At 30.5% G+C, this 17,588-nt stretch overlaps 4 protein-coding genes across 8 annotated transcripts in view; all 4 read left to right on the top strand.

Annotated features, from left to right (window-relative positions):
* The window catches only part of LOC123270444, a 33,195-nt gene extending 24,407 nt beyond the window's left edge, over positions 1-8,788 (top strand). Inside the window, exons 6-14 of one of the 5 annotated variants that reach the window (XM_044736486.1) lie at positions 51-637; positions 4,093-4,186; positions 5,895-5,997; positions 6,080-6,252; positions 6,522-6,743; positions 6,843-6,975; positions 7,469-7,593; positions 7,668-7,913; positions 8,093-8,788. In XM_044736486.1, coding sequence (XP_044592421.1) covers positions 51-637; positions 4,093-4,186; positions 5,895-5,997; positions 6,080-6,252; positions 6,522-6,743; positions 6,843-6,975; positions 7,469-7,593; positions 7,668-7,913; positions 8,093-8,182 — 1,773 coding nt within the window. In that variant the 3' untranslated portion in view covers positions 8,183-8,788. The remainder of the gene's footprint in view (positions 1-50; positions 638-4,092; positions 4,187-5,894; positions 5,998-6,079; positions 6,253-6,521; positions 6,744-6,842; positions 6,976-7,468; positions 7,594-7,667; positions 7,914-8,092) is intronic. The other 4 variants (XM_044736489.1, XM_044736487.1, XM_044736490.1 and 1 more) reach the window with 4 other exon arrangements.
* Positions 8,300-9,187, top strand: LOC123270480 (GATA zinc finger domain-containing protein 14-like). Its single transcript, XM_044736558.1, has 2 exons — positions 8,300-8,834; positions 8,943-9,187. Exons 1-2 carry the CDS (start codon positions 8,300-8,302, stop codon positions 9,068-9,070), a joined length of 663 nt encoding a protein of 220 aa, XP_044592493.1. The 3' UTR covers positions 9,071-9,187.
* A 2,003-nt stretch (positions 9,188-11,190) lies between these two features.
* LOC123270459 (heat shock 70 kDa protein cognate 5) lies at positions 11,191-15,179 on the top strand. Its single transcript, XM_044736526.1, has 9 exons — positions 11,191-11,317; positions 11,424-11,545; positions 11,934-11,992; positions 12,270-12,415; positions 12,481-12,736; positions 12,801-12,977; positions 13,205-13,827; positions 14,057-14,682; positions 14,759-15,179. The coding sequence occupies exons 2-9, from the start codon at positions 11,459-11,461 to the stop codon at positions 14,840-14,842; spliced, it is 2,058 nt and encodes a 685-aa protein (XP_044592461.1). The 5' UTR covers positions 11,191-11,317; positions 11,424-11,458; the 3' UTR covers positions 14,843-15,179.
* Positions 15,180-15,500: 321 nt separating this feature from the next.
* Positions 15,501-17,306, top strand: LOC123270475 (ethanolamine kinase 1). The gene is made up of 7 exons (XM_044736550.1): positions 15,501-15,757; positions 15,833-15,959; positions 16,020-16,157; positions 16,242-16,531; positions 16,600-16,826; positions 16,895-17,117; positions 17,181-17,306. Exons 2-7 carry the CDS (start codon positions 15,837-15,839, stop codon positions 17,260-17,262), a joined length of 1,083 nt encoding a protein of 360 aa, XP_044592485.1. The 5' UTR covers positions 15,501-15,757; positions 15,833-15,836; the 3' UTR covers positions 17,263-17,306.
* The last annotated feature ends 282 nt before the right edge of the window (positions 17,307-17,588 follow it).

Genomic DNA, 17,588 nt, shown 5'->3' with positions numbered 1-17,588 from the left:
ACGGTGGAATTTCTCCGCCACTGGCTTCCTCCGTTCTAAGTCATCTTAACAACAACAACAACAACAACAACAACAATAATAATAATAATAATATTAACAACAATAGTAACAACAGTACGGTCCCAAATCCGCTGCAAGCAATGGCGTCAGCAGCGGCCTCACTGACCCAATTAAACAATATGGCGAATGGGCCTCTTCCATTGGGGGGTTCAGGTCCTAGTTTACCGGCTGCACAGCCACCGACGACTCCAACTCACGGGCCCCCGACCCCACACGGCCCAGTAGGGCCCCATCTAAACGGGGCCTCACCTAGTCCTCACCCGATGCCACATATGATGCAGGGGTCGCCACATCATATGGGCCCAGGAGCCGGGGGACCCTCGCCTCACCCTCACCACCATATGTTGGGGTCACCGCACCATCATATGGCTACCAGTGGCTCGGTAATGCCTGGGGGCCCTGGAGCTGGTCCTGGCCCTGGGCCTGGAGGCGGCATGATGGCTCCAGGAATCCAACAAGGCCCTATGTGTCCTCCTGGAGCTCCTGGACCTATGGGCCCTCACCATCAGGCCCCACCTGGACAACATATGCACAATGATCCCTTTTACTGCTCGCCGTTTGGAAGTCCGTATTACAGGTAATTTTTGGGAAATAAAATTATGAAAAATAATTAAAAAAAAAATTAATATTAATTAACCAATTGAGTAAATAGTTAATAACAGTCTATATTTAATTTGTAAATCGGAAATTAAAAGAGTGTATTAAGTGTATTAAGTGTATAAAGAGTCCAAGGCTTATATTTGTTATTATTATTGTTATCTTATCGCTTAGTCACTCGTTCCCACTTTAATTTTTAGGATAAGAAAAAACCTTGATGATTGGATTTTTAAATTCTTATCAAAGTAATAAAAAGAATTAATAAAAAATATGCATTGTAATTTTCAAATTTACAATTTGTAAGCGCATATTTTTACAAGTACACTGCATAGTACTGTAGTTGCCCGAGAAAGTACGGAAGTTCAATAAACACTAACAGTACCAGGTATAACTTGACTATTTTCTTATTATCTTTCATTTTTATCTCAGAGGTGGTCAATTTTTATTTTATTTATTTAAAATAATTCAATTTTTAAGGGTAAAACAATAAACTTGTCATTTTGGAAGAAAAATTGCCAAAAGTGTAATTTTTTAATAGTTTTTTGACTATTATTCTGGAACTAATGAATTAATTTTGACCGGGTTGGTCACGATCGATCCTGGATTAAAATCCTTAAGATCCTACCAAATTTCAAAAAAATCGGTCGAGTAGTTTCCAAGTTATAGGAAAAAATTTTCTGGTTCAAGAATAACATCGTAAAAATTTTTTTGATCCAATAAATTTTGACGATAACTCTAAAACTAATCAACCGATTTACACCAGGTTTTAAAAAATTGGTTCAATATTGCGCTCTTAAGGCCCTTATAACATTTGAAAAAATTCGGTTGATTTATTTCGACTCTTTATAAAAAAAACCTAATTTTGTAGATACTATTATTATTTTTAGAAGAAAAAAATAAATTAAACATAGAAATTATTGAGTTGACAAATAAGTTGAGAACCTCTCGAGGTTAATAAAAGCAGGTAGATCGGGAAGAACCCATACCCAACAAACAAATATATCTATCTATACATATCTATCTATATATATATGCAGGTAGTTGTAGTATAATGCAAGAAACTAAGTAGTAATGTTTAAAGCTGTGTAGTTATTCTTCTCGAGCTGAAAATGTGACGGCATTAAATTTTAACAGAAAATTTCCCCCCAGGCCACATTGTATGTACATTATACATCCTCGGGTCACGTGCTGTATTTTCGGCTACTGTCTACACTTCAATTACCATTATTACTTGAATAATTTATCATATACATATTTTCATTTTCCCGCGACCAGCTATTAAGTTTTTAAACTTTATTTTTCAGTATCTTTGTAACTATTTGAGATATATATATGCGATAAAGGAGGTTTTTGGTTAGAAAATTTTCCGGGTTACAACATGAGCTTCTAGAAATTTTCTAACGTTTAACGGCTTAGAATCTAAAGAGAGAAAAGCCCGCGGAAAACTTTTTTTGTACTTTAGAGGTCTGTAACTTTTAAATCGTTGGTCCTAGTGGATTTTCTCAGAGGACTTACATTGTAGCTCGGAAAATTTGCCAACAAAAATGTTGACATGTTTTCCTTCTATTTCCAATAGTTTGCAAGATATCGCCAAAAAAATGGTCTCAAAAATAAAAATTAAATGCATATATTAATACAATACAAAAGTATGTACTGAAAGTAATTCAAGTAAAACGAGTACAGTATAGTTGTTAGTGTGTTGAATTGAGTCGGTTCTCTTCTTGGTTTGCATCGCATCGAATCGCGTCGGAGTTTGCTTGGTCCGTCTTCTCAAGGCCGCTATGTTCAATCCTCCATTCTCTGTTCCCGCGCGTTTTATATATATATATATATAAATATATATAAACATATATTTATATATACACATATAATATTGGTAGGCTTACCACCTCCATTTACCTCAACAACTTGTCTCTCTTCGTCTCTTTGTACTTAACCATCTCTCTTTATTGTATCCACTGTCTTCTTCTCTTTCTCTTTTTCTCTTTCGCGTAAGCGATCTTTGTTTTACCTACGCCGTTTTCAGGAACATTTACATCAAATACTAGTTCCATATCACATATGTTAATTAAATTCTGTAGTCAAAAATAATAATTAATAATAAAAAAAAAAAATTTGCAGCTCTGTAAACAAAAAATTTAGTAAAAACTAAAAAAAGTTATTATCTTTCTTAAAGAATTAATTAAAAATTAAATATCTAAACAGTTTTTCCTGAAATTGACCCAACTTACCCCAGTATATACCAAGGACTAAACAAGAAGAATGCGCTTAAATTAATCGCCTTTTATTTTATCATCCAACTATATCAAATTAAAAAAAAAAATTGTTTTCTATTATCGTCAAGTCCATTAAATGTGCGACAATTTTGTTAATCTAAAAATTTTCATAAAATTAATTATTTCAAGCGTTAGTCTTTTAAAAATGAATTTTCGCATGGTTTCGATTATTTAAAAAAAAAAAAAAAAAAACGTCAATAATTTGCAATTACCTCAACACCGTTTTAATAAATAATAGTAGAGTAGACATATTACTTAAAATATAAATTTAAATCGAGAATGGAACGGACCAGGAGGCCTTCGTCATGCGGGAGGTATGATGAGTATTTTTATCATTCTAAATATAGTCAAAGCTCTGCTATGTATTTTCATAAAATTCACTAGAAACCTTATTATTATAACTATTATTCATCCGTCAATCTTTGTGTCTAAAAATCTATGATGATTAATTTAAAAAAATAAAACAAAGTTGTGATTGTTAATTTGTTAATACTTGTTAGATTTGAATTTCTCCTAACCTTGGACAATTATTAATCGCTTTCTCCTTACGATCACCCGCGATACTTTTCTGAACTAAACTTTCTCATGTATGTATTATAATATACATACAATAACAAGCTAATGTATGATCGATTTTGTTAGAATTTTATAAAAATCTATTTTTAAAGGGCTATAAAACTCTTAAAATCATTTATTTTAATTTAATGGGCATAACAAAGATATTAAATAATTTTAAAAAATTTGATATAATTAAATAATAAACTAGAAGGTGGTGAATTTTAGCTTGTCTTTGAATTAATTTGTTTTTTTAAAGTTTTAATAAAATAACAACCGATTTATAATCTATAAGATAGTTGTAACTTTAACTTACAAAGGTATTAATGTCTCAATCAAGTCTATAAGTTGATTTACTGTATAAGGGTAGTGGGAATTGCGTGTCGAGACTCTTAATGCGTGTCTCTTATGATCACTCTTATCATCTAGTTTAACAATTATTACTATTTTATATTATTATAGATATTGAATGAATGTCAATGAATGAATGTTTTTTTACACATTACACTTTTTAATAATAATAATAATTATTATTATTATTATTAATATGTAAATATATTAAATACACTGAACCTTAACATGACCAATCGGTCTGGTCTGACAGATCGTTACCTGTCCCCAGGAGGCACACACCATACTTCCAGCAGCCTGATATCAGACTTTACGAACTCAACAAGAGGTTACAATCAAGGACTGAGGTGAGTAATTAATTAATAATTAACAATTTATTTTTTAATTTAATTTTAATGGAATTCTAACCTGAACCTAGACCAATGACCTTAGAATTTGCAATACCGCGATCTACGATCACACGCCGATAATTATAATAAATCATGTGTTACCAATTGTTTATTATTAAATTGGCGTTTATGTTGATTGATCATTGGTCATTGGTCATTGGTCACTACTCGGGTTTCATCATTTTAAGGGGCTCGCTCGGACTGTCACAACAAGGTGATTTATCGGTTTCGCGGTTTTTTCGCGGGAGGCTGGTAAGGTACTAGCGGTAGTCAGCAAAAGGAGGTAGTACTTGTTTTTAAAGGTTTTGATTCCTTCAGACACTAATCTTAATTTAAAAGACTTTGATCTACGGTTTTATTGGTTCAAAAAAATTATTTCTACATTTGAAAATCTTTAAAATTTTAAAATACCATTACAATCCCCAAGATGTAAATAAAAAAAAAAAAAAAAAAAAAAAAAAAAAAATTTCCCTCCAATCCGGAGTCGTAAAACTTGGTGAAAAACTCTCCCGCCTCCCACTGAGCCCCTTAAACTTGAAAAAAAAAAGCCAAAACCCGAAACCCAAAAAGTTGAGTACCACTGTCATTCTCCTGGGTAATAAAATGAGTGCCCCTGCCCTCCGCGAGGGGTGTAACCCCCTCGATAACCCATATTGTGATCCTCCGCGTCGCACCTCCCTCAGGCACCCTGTCCGCCTCTGCCTGCCTCAGCCCCTTTTAGTACCCAGTGTCTCCACTGAGCGTCGGCCCGCGGCCGTATATACTCCACCGAACTTCCAAAGTATTGTCCCCGAGCGTGGTTTAGCGCCTCCGTCGATCAATTATTAAATTACCTCCCAAAGGGGCCCGAATTTTCCAAAAATTGGTGGCCCGGATCTCCACAATTTTTCGATAATTATCGTATTTTTTTTTAAATTTATCCGACCCTCGGGGATTTTATACCGATTTTTAAAAATTATACCCGAGATCGAATTTACCGACAATACTTTCTCTGCGCTCGCTATATACACGATCATATACCACCCCTAGACCTTCTCTGCCGCGCGCCAATGAGCGCCCACCAGCTTGCCCCCCTCCCTCCCACTACTATGTATTTTCTCACTCCGTACATACTCGCTGTTTCACTTTTTATCATATATATTTTGTATGACTCTTTTTTTTTTTTTTTCTTTTTACCTACTTGGTCCTTTTTTTTTCTTCTTCGGTACTAGCGTTCTACAGTCGCCGGTAAAAATTGTTATATATATATATATTTATGGATATTTCTATGTATACCATTCGAGTAAATATATACGACGATACTTTTGGAAATTAAAAAAAAAGATTGTTTTTATTTTTTTTCTTTATATTTTGAAAAAATTAAATAATTGATTTTTTTAAAATAAAAATTTTGATGTAAAAAAATAATAGAAAATAAAATTTCCCGAAAAACAAGTATAAATACCAATATTTTTATTATTAAATAGGAAAAAAGTTCTGTATTTGACAATATCTGATATGTGACAGATACAATCATATAAGATATAATTAACAATAAAAGTACTATATGTTAATTATATAAATCTAATATGACTATATGATATCAGATAACGTCATATAAGATCAGATATTAAAAAATCGGTAATAATCTAAGTGGGTTTTTTTTTTTTTTTTTTGTTTTTTTCAGGAAAGTGACAATCTTTGGTGGGATTCGTTCGCGACGGAATTTTTTGAGGATGACGCTACGCTAACTCTCGCCTTTTGCCTTGAGGATGGACCTAAAAGATACAGTAAGTTATACTTTAATTTGCATAATATAAGACAAAGGATCATATAGGATCAGATAATTGATTTGAATTGTTTATATTTCAGCGATAGGAAGGACGTTAATCCCAAGGTACTTCAGGTCGATATTTGAAGGCGGTGTCACAGAGCTTTATTATCATATGAAACATCCTAAGGAATCGTTTCATAATACTTCTATTACATTAGATTGCGAACACTGTGTTATGGTGACGCATCACGGGAAACCGCCGTTTATGAAGGTAATTATTATTTATTAGACAATAATTAGTCAATTTTTTATTTTAATATCGTTTAAATATCAATTTTTAACCGCTTGGAACTTGTTTGGTTCCATTGTTCCTAAAAATTTTTCTTATCTGTTGAAATGTTCCGCATTACTAGTTCTAGGAACCTCTCAAGTTCCAAGTCAAAGAAAAAATTGTTTCTATAAACTACAGCCTTTTTTTTTAGATGAAACCCCCTGAGTGTTGATTAATGAAAGATGTTTTGTTTTTTATTGTTGATTATGATTTTCCAGGTGTGTACCGAAGGTAGGCTAATATTAGAATTCACATTCGACGATTTGATGAGGATAAAGTCGTGGCACATGAACGTGAGAACACACCGGGAGTTGGTGCCCAGATCCGTCGTCAGCATGCATACTGCGCAGCAAGATCCCTCGATGCTCGAACAATTAACGAAAAATATCACCAGACAAGGCATTACTAATTCAACTTTAAATTATCTTAGGGTAAATTTATATTGAATTTATTTGATTTTTTTTATCGCCATACATTAAAAATTTTTTTTTTTTTTTTTTTTTTTTTTTTTTTTTTTTTTTTTTTTGCAGTTATGTGTAATATTGGAACCAATGCAAGAATTAATGTCCAGGCATAAAGCGTATCAACTTACGCCCCGAGATTGCCTGAAGACGACGCTGTTCCAGAAGTGGCAGAGGATGGTAGCCCCGCCGGGTAAGAGAGGTAGAAGGACAGTTGCTTTACACAAAAAAAAAGTCAAAATTACCTTAAAAAAAGAAAAAAACAACGTGACTGAAAAAAATTTATAAAATTTTTGTCAGGATTGTTTTTTTTTTTTTTTTTGTAAAAATTGAATCAGAAAAGAAAGAACTCGATTAAGACAAGACGTAAAGTATCTGTCTATTTGTCGCTGGTGTGTGTGCATGCATGTGCAAAAATTTTTTTTTATTTCTGTTTTAATTGATTATTATTATTATTATTGTTATTATTATTATTATTATTATTATTATTATTATTATTATTATTATTATTATTATTATTATAATCGACCTTTGATTGTCGGATAAAGGTCACACGTTACTAAAATTTTGATAAATCACACGCTTTTTCTTTCTTCTTTGCATTTCTACGCTAATAATATTAATTATTATTATTAAAAATTATTAATTATTTTAAATATAGACTGTCATTTTTAACAATTATTTTTTTTTTACAGAATCCCAGAGGCCGACAAACAAAAGAAGAAAGCGAAAAAATAGTTCGACTGGGCCGGGAAGTAATGCGCCTCCAGCGCCGAGTAAAAAACGTTCACCAGGACCAAATTTTACACTAGCGTCTCAAGTAATTATTTATTTTATTATAAAGTTTTATTTTTGGTGGTAAATCGACCAATTAAATATGTTCCTCTGTTCCAGGATGTCATGGTAGTAGGTGAACCCTCATTAATGGGCGGTGAGTTCGGAGAAGAGGACGAACGACTAATAACAAGGCTAGAAAACGCCCAGTACGATGCAAGCAATAGCATAGATCAACACGGACATGATAACAGCGGGGGTGGACCACCTCCTCATCCACATCAGTTCCACTCGGAACCGACTCCTGGGAATTCCTGGCCGCCTGACCGTGGCCCTGGACCCCCACAAGGAGGTCCAGGCAATCAAGTAAGTGTTTGAATATCTTTATACTCTCTCTCTCTCTCTCTCTCTCTCTATATATATATATCACGGTTCCACGAACTTTAAATGGTTCCGGGTTCTTTAAATCATTAATATTTAATCTAGACTCTAGATTAATTTATAAACAACATTCTAAAAATACAATAAAATTATGAATGTTCCAGGTACAAGGGAACCAAGGTGGCGCAGGCGTACAAGGACCTCCAGATTCAAACCAACAGCAGGATAAAAAAAGCCCCGCAGTGAGTCAGTGAGGCCAGGAGTCCCCGCGTCCTCCTACTAGAGGGCGTCGGGGGCGCAGGCCCAAGAATGTGACTCCCTAGCGGGGCGTTAACTTGATAAGTTATTCAACCACGTCATCCTCAGCACACATGTCTCTTCATACCATGAGAGCAACACCTACAGTTTTTCCAACAGCTGCAACTGCAACTGCAACTGCTCTGGGGTCTGACATTGTTCCTGGTATCAGCAATAATCTTGGAACGGAGGTTATTCCTAAGACAACAAGAGCTGTTCTAGGAACCGACATTGTTTCTGGAACTGAAAGTGTTATTGGAACCAGAACTGGGATATTACCAGCAGCGTTCGCGTCGTTATTACCGACAAATTTGATGTCTAGCACACGAATTTCTTCACCGCATTCACTTTATTCAAATTCTACATTATCGACTGTCAAAAGTATAATTAAGGATAACGATAATATTAATGATAATTGTAATAATATTAATGTTAATAACAATAATGTCAGTAATGAATTGAGACAGTCGACTGTCGGTAACGGGAAGACAGTACTGCCGACTGCTAATGTTAATATTGAGGGTGTACAACAATTGAGTAATTTAAATCCTAGTAATATTGTTAATAATAATGATAATGATAATATTGGTAATAATAATGATAATAATAATAATCAAATATTTAATAATAATGATAATGGTAATAGTAATAATAATAGTAATGATGATCATGTTAGGGTTAATAATGATAATGACGCTAATAATATTAATGATAATGATAATAATAATAATAATAGTGAGGATGTTAATAGAGACCCAATTCAGAGCATGATTCAGCAGCTGTGGTATTTAAGAGGGTTTGAGTATTTTTTGAACCAACGACAGCACCAGTATGGAAACATGTAAATTGTTTTGGGGGTTAGGGAAATTTTTTTCACAATTGAAAAATTGTATAAATTTTTTTTTTTTTTGTGTATCGCTTTATAGTAAATTGTATTTATTTTTTTTGTATCTATTGTAAATTATATAAATTGAAAATAATTGAACTTGATAATTAATAATTGTAAAAAAAATTTTTTTTCAACAAAGTGTGTTTTATATGAATTATTTTTATTGTAAAAAGTGTTTTAAAAAATTGAATTTCTGGTGTAATTCAAATAATTGAATTTATTTGCCTTTAATTTAAATAAATTTTTCAATTTTTTAAACTCACTAAAAAAAAAATTCAATTATTAAATTACATTAAAAAATTCAATTATGAGAAATTAACCCAATTTATTAAAGGTTCAATTATTCAGTTCCATTAAAAATAGTAATTTATAAAAAATTTAATTATTTTCAAAAATGAAAACAATTCTTTTGTTTAGCAAACAATCAAGTTTAAAATTTCAATTCTCCCAAAACAAAGTAAAATCTAACTTAAAAACAATTAACCACGAATTTGTAAATATAGTTAATAAAAATCTAAAAATCCACTCAGTTGGTAATACAACCTTAAAACTTAACCAACAATCCAAACAACCGAAACAAAAAGTGATACTAGTGAATGCTAAAGTGACTAAAAAAACTAAAAACTAACCTATAAAAGATATCTTTATAATGATAATAATAATAAATAAAAATCAAGTGGAATGGTTAAACAAAGTGATTGTATTTGTATAATTAACGGACAATTAATAAATTATCTAATATTAATTATTAACAACCATTATGTACTAATAATATAATAACAATAATAATATTAATAATGATAATAATAATAATAATATTAATTAATGCTCTACGAGCTGTGAAATCTCTATCCGTCATCAGTATTGATATTAATTAATTAATTAATTAATAATATTAAACAATTAATATTAATTTGAATAACATTGATATTAAGAATGTAGTGGATAATTATAATTATAAATAACCTAGGTTAAGTTATTCTATTGTTATTATTATTATTATTATTGTTATTATTATTATTATTATTATTACTATTACTATTGTTATTACTATTAATTAAAAATTAAATATATTATTAATATTATAAATATATTATTGACTTTAATGGATAAGATATTATTAATGTTGTAAGTTTTATTATGAGGTTATGTCAATGAGTGAATGATTAATGAGTGAGTGATATTGCGCATTATTAATATCAAAAGGGTACAAAAAACTTGGCTCTTCAGAGCAAATAGGGCGGACAAAAAAAATTATTTTTTTCTTTTAATGCAAAAAAAAAGTTTTTTGAAAATTCTTTAAGTAGAAAATTAAAAAATGAAAATGAAACATTCCTGAATAAAAAATAAGAAAAAAAAAAAAATTCCGGCTTTTCGGCTCTGAAGAACCACCAGGGTATATAATTTGATAATTTAAAGTTCCCTATTGGAATTAATAACGCGTTATAATTAATTAATAATAATCGATTGATTGACGAGGTTATGTTTGTTATTAATATCGGGCGATAGAAGGAGTTAGTGATTGTTCCCGGAACAATGATATTAATAAGTGTGTAGTGCAACGAATAAGAATTATTATTATTATTATTTTTAGATTTATTTAGAAGTTAACTGATAATTTATTTATGAGTGGCTGGTTAATGAGTGATTATTATTATTATTATTATTATTATTATTATTATTATTATTATTAATGGTGTAAATGGTGAATTAATAACATAAAATTTCAAATAAAAAACAAATGAAATCGAATATTAATAGGAAATTTTTAATTGTTAGTAAAAAATAAAATATTTAAAAAAATAAATGAAAATTTTACAAAATATATTTTGTTATTATTGTTAATTATTTTATTTAATACATTCCCTCAAAATTACTATGATTTTTTTTCTCCAGTCATCACTTGAACAATAATAATAATAACTGGAAGTTTTAAGAAATTTCTAGAAAATTCTCGAGCGTGATACTTAAACCTGTTTCTAATTGGTAAATTCTCTTATTCCAAAGCATTCTCTCCTTTTATTTGCCCTGTTGTTTATTTCTCCTGTATCTTACCTCTAATTGGCTGTTGTTCCCTCAGGCGCGTCTGCGCATTGGGTCTCTTTCTCGTTTCTCGCCGAGGGTTTCCAATCTAGCAGTCTAGCAGACCAATCTTCAGTCCATTGCATCATACACGTGAAACGTGAATTAAGCCGACTTTAAGGTACAATTTCATCCCTAAATATTAATCAATCGTTCATTTAATTATTTATTAATATAATTAAAAATATAAATTTAAATAATAGTAAAAATAAAAATTGTCATTGTAGATTATTAAATCAACGTTACCTAAAGCGACACAGAAATGCTGTCGGCATCACGAATATTATCTCGCTCGTTCGCACGCGTCGACACTAGAAGAAGCCGACATTTTACTTCGATTTTTAGAAACGTGGGTATTTTTTTATTTTTATAATTTAATAATTTAATTATTTTCTAATTTACTGTTTTATATTAATATTAGAATTAATATTTCATCTTTTGTTATTATTTTTACTCTAAATTTTTTTTGCTCTCTATGGTGCAATTTTTATTGATTTTTAATCTTCGATTAAATTAATATATTTTTTTTAATTAAATTAATTAAATAAATAAATAAGAAAAATTTAAACACTAAAAGTTGAAATTATTTTTTGAGGTTAGAAAATTTTTCTGCTGAATTAATAAAAAAAAAATTTAACGAATTTTAAAAAATTCAGTTAAATAATTTTCAAGTCCGAAAAATATTTTCGGATTTAAGATAATTTTTCTCTTTTTAATTAATTTATTATTTATTTTAGTCAGTTGCGGTTTCAGTAAGCCCACGTGAGAGATTCGAGACCACTCAGTACAGATACAAGTAAGTATTACGCTTAAATTATCATCATTGTTATTATTTTATTTTCAAAATTTCCAGATAATTGTTTTTTATTATATTAAATTTATTTTTAGTTCATCTAATTTTATGTGTTTAATCAATTTTATATAATTTTGAAAGGTCACGTTTTTTACGCCCTCTGGGCTCGAGAGAAAATTTCATGAGACTGATATGGAATTTTATTTAATAAAATTTAATTTAATGACACTTGATTATTTTTTTGGAATTAAAATTTTTAATAAATATAAATAATTATCAGGTCCGATGGCGTCAAAGGAGCTGTTGTTGGGATCGATCTGGGAACGACATTTTCATGTGTGGCTGTCATGGAGGGAAAGCAAGCTAAAATTATTGAAAACCGAGAGGGATCTCGTACTACTCCGTCTTACGTAGCCTTTGATAAAAGTAATTTTTATTAAAATTTTAGTAAATAATAATATTATTATTTATTAAATTAAATTAAATTTTAGGTGGAGAAAGATTAGTTGGCGCTCCAGCAAAAAGACAGGCAATAACAAATCCAGAAAACACATTCTACGCGACTAAGCGGTTGATAGGTCGCAGGTTTGATGACCCAGAGGTAAAGAGGGAGATGAAATCAGTCTCTTATAAAATTGTCAAAGCTTCCAATGGAGATGCTTGGGTCCAAGGAAGCGACGGAAAAATGTACTCACCTAGTCAGATTGGAGCGTTTATTCTTATGAAAATGAAGGAGACTGCTGAAAGGTACTTTTATTATATTGATGTTTATTTATTAAAAACTTTTTAAAAATAAAATTATTCATTTCAGATACCTCAATACTCCTGTTAAAAATGCAGTAGTTACTGTACCAGCGTATTTCAATGACTCTCAGCGTCAGGCCACCAAAGATGCTGGACAAATTGCAGGACTTAATGTTCTTAGAGTTATTAATGAACCAACTGCTGCTGCATTGGCGTATGGAGTTAATCAAACTGAGGATAAAATGTAAGTTTTATTTTTTTAATTAATGATATTCACAAATTTTAAATTTTTCTTAAAAAATTTAACATGATGCTTATTATTTTTCGTCTCGTGAAAAAATTATGACGATAAAAATTAACTGATTATTAAAATTCAAAATTCAAAATAAAATTTTTTATTAAAAAAAAAAAAAAAAAAACAAGAGTTTTATCAAAAATATAAACCTAAATTGTTGAATTAAAAATTTTCAGTATCGCAGTTTACGATCTCGGTGGTGGTACTTTTGACATCTCAATCCTGGAGATCCAGAAGGGAGTTTTTGAAGTAAAATCCACCAACGGAGACACATTTTTAGGTGGTGAGGACTTTGACAACGCCATTGTAAATTACCTGGCCTCTGAATTTAAAAAGCAACATGGTCTTGACATCACCAAGGACATAATGACCATGCAAAGATTGAAAGAAGCCGCGGAGAAGGCCAAGATCGAGCTGTCTGGAACCTCCACTACAGAAATTAATCTTCCTTATCTGACAATGGACCCCAGCACTGGACCAAAGCATCTTCACTTGACGATGAACCGCGCCAAGTTTGAGAATCTGGTGGGTGACCTTATCAAGCGGACGGTCCAACCTTGCCAAAAGGCTCTTTCAGACGCCGAGGTGTCCAGGTCAGATATTTCTGAGGTCCTCTTGGTTGGTGGAATGACCAGAGTACCAAAAGTTGAGGCCACGGTCCAGGAGATTTTTGGAAAAAAACCATCCAATGCAGTTAACCCCGATGAGGCTGTAGCTGTTGGTGCTGCTATTCAAGGAGGAGTTCTTGCTGGTGATGTCACTGATGTTCTTTTATTGGATGTCACTCCTTTATCTTTGGGTAAGTAAAATATATATATATATATATTCATATTTATAATCTTTAAATTATAATATAAAAAATGATGTTTTGACTAATCTTCTCTCTGATAAAAAGAAAAAAAAATTGATGTCACAGTTGAATAAAACCTGATTTAAAAAAAAAAAAAAAAAAAAAAAAAAAAAAAAAATCCCGCCACTTAATTCAACAATTTTTTATTAAAAAATTAACCAACAATTAACTATTTCAGGTATTGAGACCCTCGGAGGAGTATTCACCCGTTTAATATCACGTAACACCACAATCCCAACGAAAAAATCCCAAGTATTTTCAACAGCCGCGGACGGCCAGACCCAGGTTGAAATTAAGGTCCACCAGGGTGAGCGTGAAATGGCTGCAGACAACAAATTGCTTGGACAGTTTACCCTGGTAGGTATCCCACCAGCTCCCAGAGGAGTCCCACAAATCGAGGTCAGCTTTGACATTGACGCCAACGGTATCGTCAATGTGTCTGCCAAAGACAAGGGCACCGGCAAGGAGCACCAGATCGTTATCCAGTCCAGCGGAGGACTCAGCAAGGACGAAATTGAGAATATGGTAAAGAAAGCCGAGCAGTATGCTAAAGAAGACAGAATCAGGAAAGAGCGGGTCGAGGCTGTCAATCAGGCCGAGAGTATTGTTCATGACACAGAGGCCAAGTTGGATGAGTTTAAAGAACACGTGCCTGGAGAAGAGGGTGACAAGATTAAGGCTTTGATGGACAAAGTCAAAGAGACTCTTGCCAATAAGGACTCTACTGATCCAGAAGAAATTAAAAAGCAAACCAATGAGCTTCAGCAAGCTAGCTTGAAGCTTTTTGAGGCTGCTTACAAAAAGGTAATTTTTTTAAATGGAATTTTTTTATTTTTAATCGAGTTTGGAAAATTTAATGAAATATTATAATTATTTTCAGATGGCTGCTGACCGTGAAAGCAAAAATCAAAACCAAGATGAACAACCAGGCGAAGACGAGAAGAAAAAAGAAGACAAAAATTAAATATACTAGGTCCTAGATTTTTTTTAATTATTTTTCCTTTTTTTTTTTTTTTTTTTTTAAAAAAAAATTCGTTACTGTTTTTTTTGTACTGAATTACTCCCGACGACTAGACAACGCTATCCGATAGTAATTATATTAATAATAATAATAATTGATGAATTTTTTTTAAATTCACAATTATTATTATTTTTTTATTTTCGTAAAAATTAATAGTTTTTTTTTTTTTTTTTTTTTTTTTTTTATATAATACTTAGACGCTAAATGTATAATATTGTGTATATAATGTTTAAGACACTTAATTAAGTTTAATGAATAAAAAAACAACATTTGAATAATATTTTTATTTCAACAAGTTTTTTTTATAAATTAAAAAAAAAAAGTTGGTGGCGCTAATGTCACTTTTGATAAAAACTCGCCTTAAGTATTTAGTATTATTTTATTGTCAATAAGTTAATACAAGTAAACTATCAAAAAATCTACTAATACAATTATCATATTTTGTTATATATCAGTTAAATAATCAACTTTGACAGATCTAGGTCATTAAATATTTAATATTAATTGTGTAAACAGACATTTAAAGTGTGCATTTTAATTTTTTGACAAGTTAACCAAAAAAATTTATTGCATTGAATTATTTATTAAAAATTTTTTTTTTTTTTTTTTTTTTTTCTGTGATTTATCATAAGTAAATGTTTTTGTTACTGCAAGATCAAAGTCCGAAATAATTTATGTGGATATTTTGCAACTGCCATTGACATTATTATTATATTCATATAAATATTGGATGGGGGTAGTATGCATGCAATATGAGATATGATGATGATGATGATGATGATGATATATATGAAGCATAATCAAGATGACTTGAGTGATGTGAATTGATATTAATTTAGTATAAATTTTTATCACAAGGTATAAGGTTTATTTAAATAGAAAAAAAAAACCAACAAAATTTTCTATTATTTTAATAAAATAAATTTATTTTAAAGATATGGATAAAAAAAAAGAGGTTCATATTGACATAAAAATTGACGAAAATAATTATCAAGATGATATTAAAATAATTGTTGACATTTTACGTCCCGAGTGGCCTAAAGATCAATTACAATTCAAGGTACTTATTTATAATAAATAATAAAAATAATAATTTATTAAATATTTATTTAAATTTCAGATATTTACAAATGGAATCACTAATAAATTAATCGGCGTTTATTATCCAGGTCATTACAGTGAGATGTTATTGATAAGAATTTACGGTAATAAAACAGATTTATTGATCGACAGGAAGGATGAGGTCAGAAATATTCGGGTACGGCGTATTTTTTTAATAAAAATAAATATTTATGTTTCTAATAATAAATTGAAGAATTAATATTGACATTTATTTAAACAGGTGCTGAATAAAGCTGGATATACACATTCGTTGTATGCAACATTTAACAACGGGTTGGTGTACGAATTCATTAACGGAGAGGTTCTTACTCCGTTAACAGTAATAAACCCGGAGATTTATTGGCTGGTTGCTAAGCGACTGGCTCAGATGCATTTGTTGGATCCCAGGGAGTATTGCCAGGGTATTACTAGTTGGGGCGATGCTGATAGGGAACCTATTATTTGGAATAAAACTGAAAAATTTATAGAGTTGATGCCCAAGTCCTTTCACGATCCTCTAAAACAAACTAGGTAATTTTTTTTTTTTTTAACACCTCGCTTTAGTTGACTTTTTTTTTAATTATAAATAAATATTTCAGGTTCGAAGAATTAATAAAACCTCATGCAGTATTACAAGAAGAGTATCAATTATTAAAATCTAATCTCATTAAATTAGACAGCCCAATTGTTTATTCCCACAACGATTTACTGCTGACAAACATACTCTACGACAAGACAGTAAACAGTGTCACTTTCATTGACTTTGAGTACACGGGATTTAATTACCAGGCATTTGATATTGCTAATCACTTTGCCGAGTTCGTTGGTAATTATTTATTTATTTATTAATTTTTTTATTAATAATAATATTTATAAAATAAATTTAAATTGCAGGCGTCGAAAATGTAGACTACGATCGGTATCCCGATCAAGCCTTTCAAAGATCCTGGCTGAGAATCTATCTTCAAGCATTTAATAAATCTTCCAGCGTCTCGGAGGAGCAAGTTACCAAATTGTATAAACAAATAAAAAAGTTTAACCTTTTGACGCATTTTTTTTGGGGCTGTTGGGCCTTGATACAGTCCCAACATTCGACCATTGATTTTGATTTTTTAGAGTGAGTTTAAAAAAAATAATAATAATTTTTTTCTTTTTAATTTAATTATTTATTTTTTTTTAGATACGCTGCAATGAGATTCAATGAATTTTTCAAGCGCAAAAATTCAAACAATGACTCATCTGAATTAACAACTCAATTATAGAAAATTGATATTATTTATTAAAATTTAATGATTAATTATTATAAAAGAGCATTTATTTTAATGTTGATTTATTAAAAATATTTTAATAAATATAAACAATATTTTTATTGGATATTAAATTTATCTATATTAAAATACGAACCTAAAAAAAAATTATTAAAAATTATAATTAACTTTATTAGAAATTTTAAATTTTCCCTGGTTTTTATAATTTCACAAATGGCGAGTTCAAGCTCAATAGAATTATAAATTTTTATTACAATTTTAAAAATTTCACCAAAAAACAACCAAAGTTACTGATAAAAAATAATTTTAAAAAATTAAAT

The sequence above is a fragment of the Cotesia glomerata genome, linkage group LG8 (assembly GCF_020080835.1).
Source record: "Cotesia glomerata isolate CgM1 linkage group LG8, MPM_Cglom_v2.3, whole genome shotgun sequence".
NCBI lineage: Eukaryota > Metazoa > Arthropoda > Insecta > Hymenoptera > Braconidae > Cotesia > Cotesia glomerata.
The sequence above is the reverse complement of the archived record's forward strand: the minus strand, read 5'-3'. Positions and strand labels throughout refer to the sequence as shown.

Bases quoted from the DNA above. Each gene is read 5' to 3' on its own strand.
- LOC123270480 (XM_044736558.1), top strand. From the start codon at position 8,300: ATGTCTCTTCATACCATGAGAGCAACACCTACAGTTTTTCCAACAGCT. The intron at 8,835-8,942 runs ATAATCAAATAT...TTAATGATAATG, and splicing joins TAATAATAATGATAATAATA to ATAATAATAATAATAATAGT.
- LOC123270459 (XM_044736526.1), top strand. From the start codon at position 11,459: ATGCTGTCGGCATCACGAATATTATCTCGCTCGTTCGCACGCGTCGAC. The intron at 11,546-11,933 runs GTGGGTATTTTT...TATTTATTTTAG, and splicing joins TTACTTCGATTTTTAGAAAC to TCAGTTGCGGTTTCAGTAAG. The intron at 14,683-14,758 runs GTAATTTTTTTA...AATTATTTTCAG, and splicing joins TTGAGGCTGCTTACAAAAAG to ATGGCTGCTGACCGTGAAAG.
- LOC123270475 (XM_044736550.1), top strand. From the start codon at position 15,837: ATGGATAAAAAAAAAGAGGTTCATATTGACATAAAAATTGACGAAAAT. The intron at 15,960-16,019 runs GTACTTATTTAT...TTTAAATTTCAG, and splicing joins AAGATCAATTACAATTCAAG to ATATTTACAAATGGAATCAC. The intron at 16,827-16,894 runs GTAATTATTTAT...TTTAAATTGCAG, and splicing joins TCACTTTGCCGAGTTCGTTG to GCGTCGAAAATGTAGACTAC.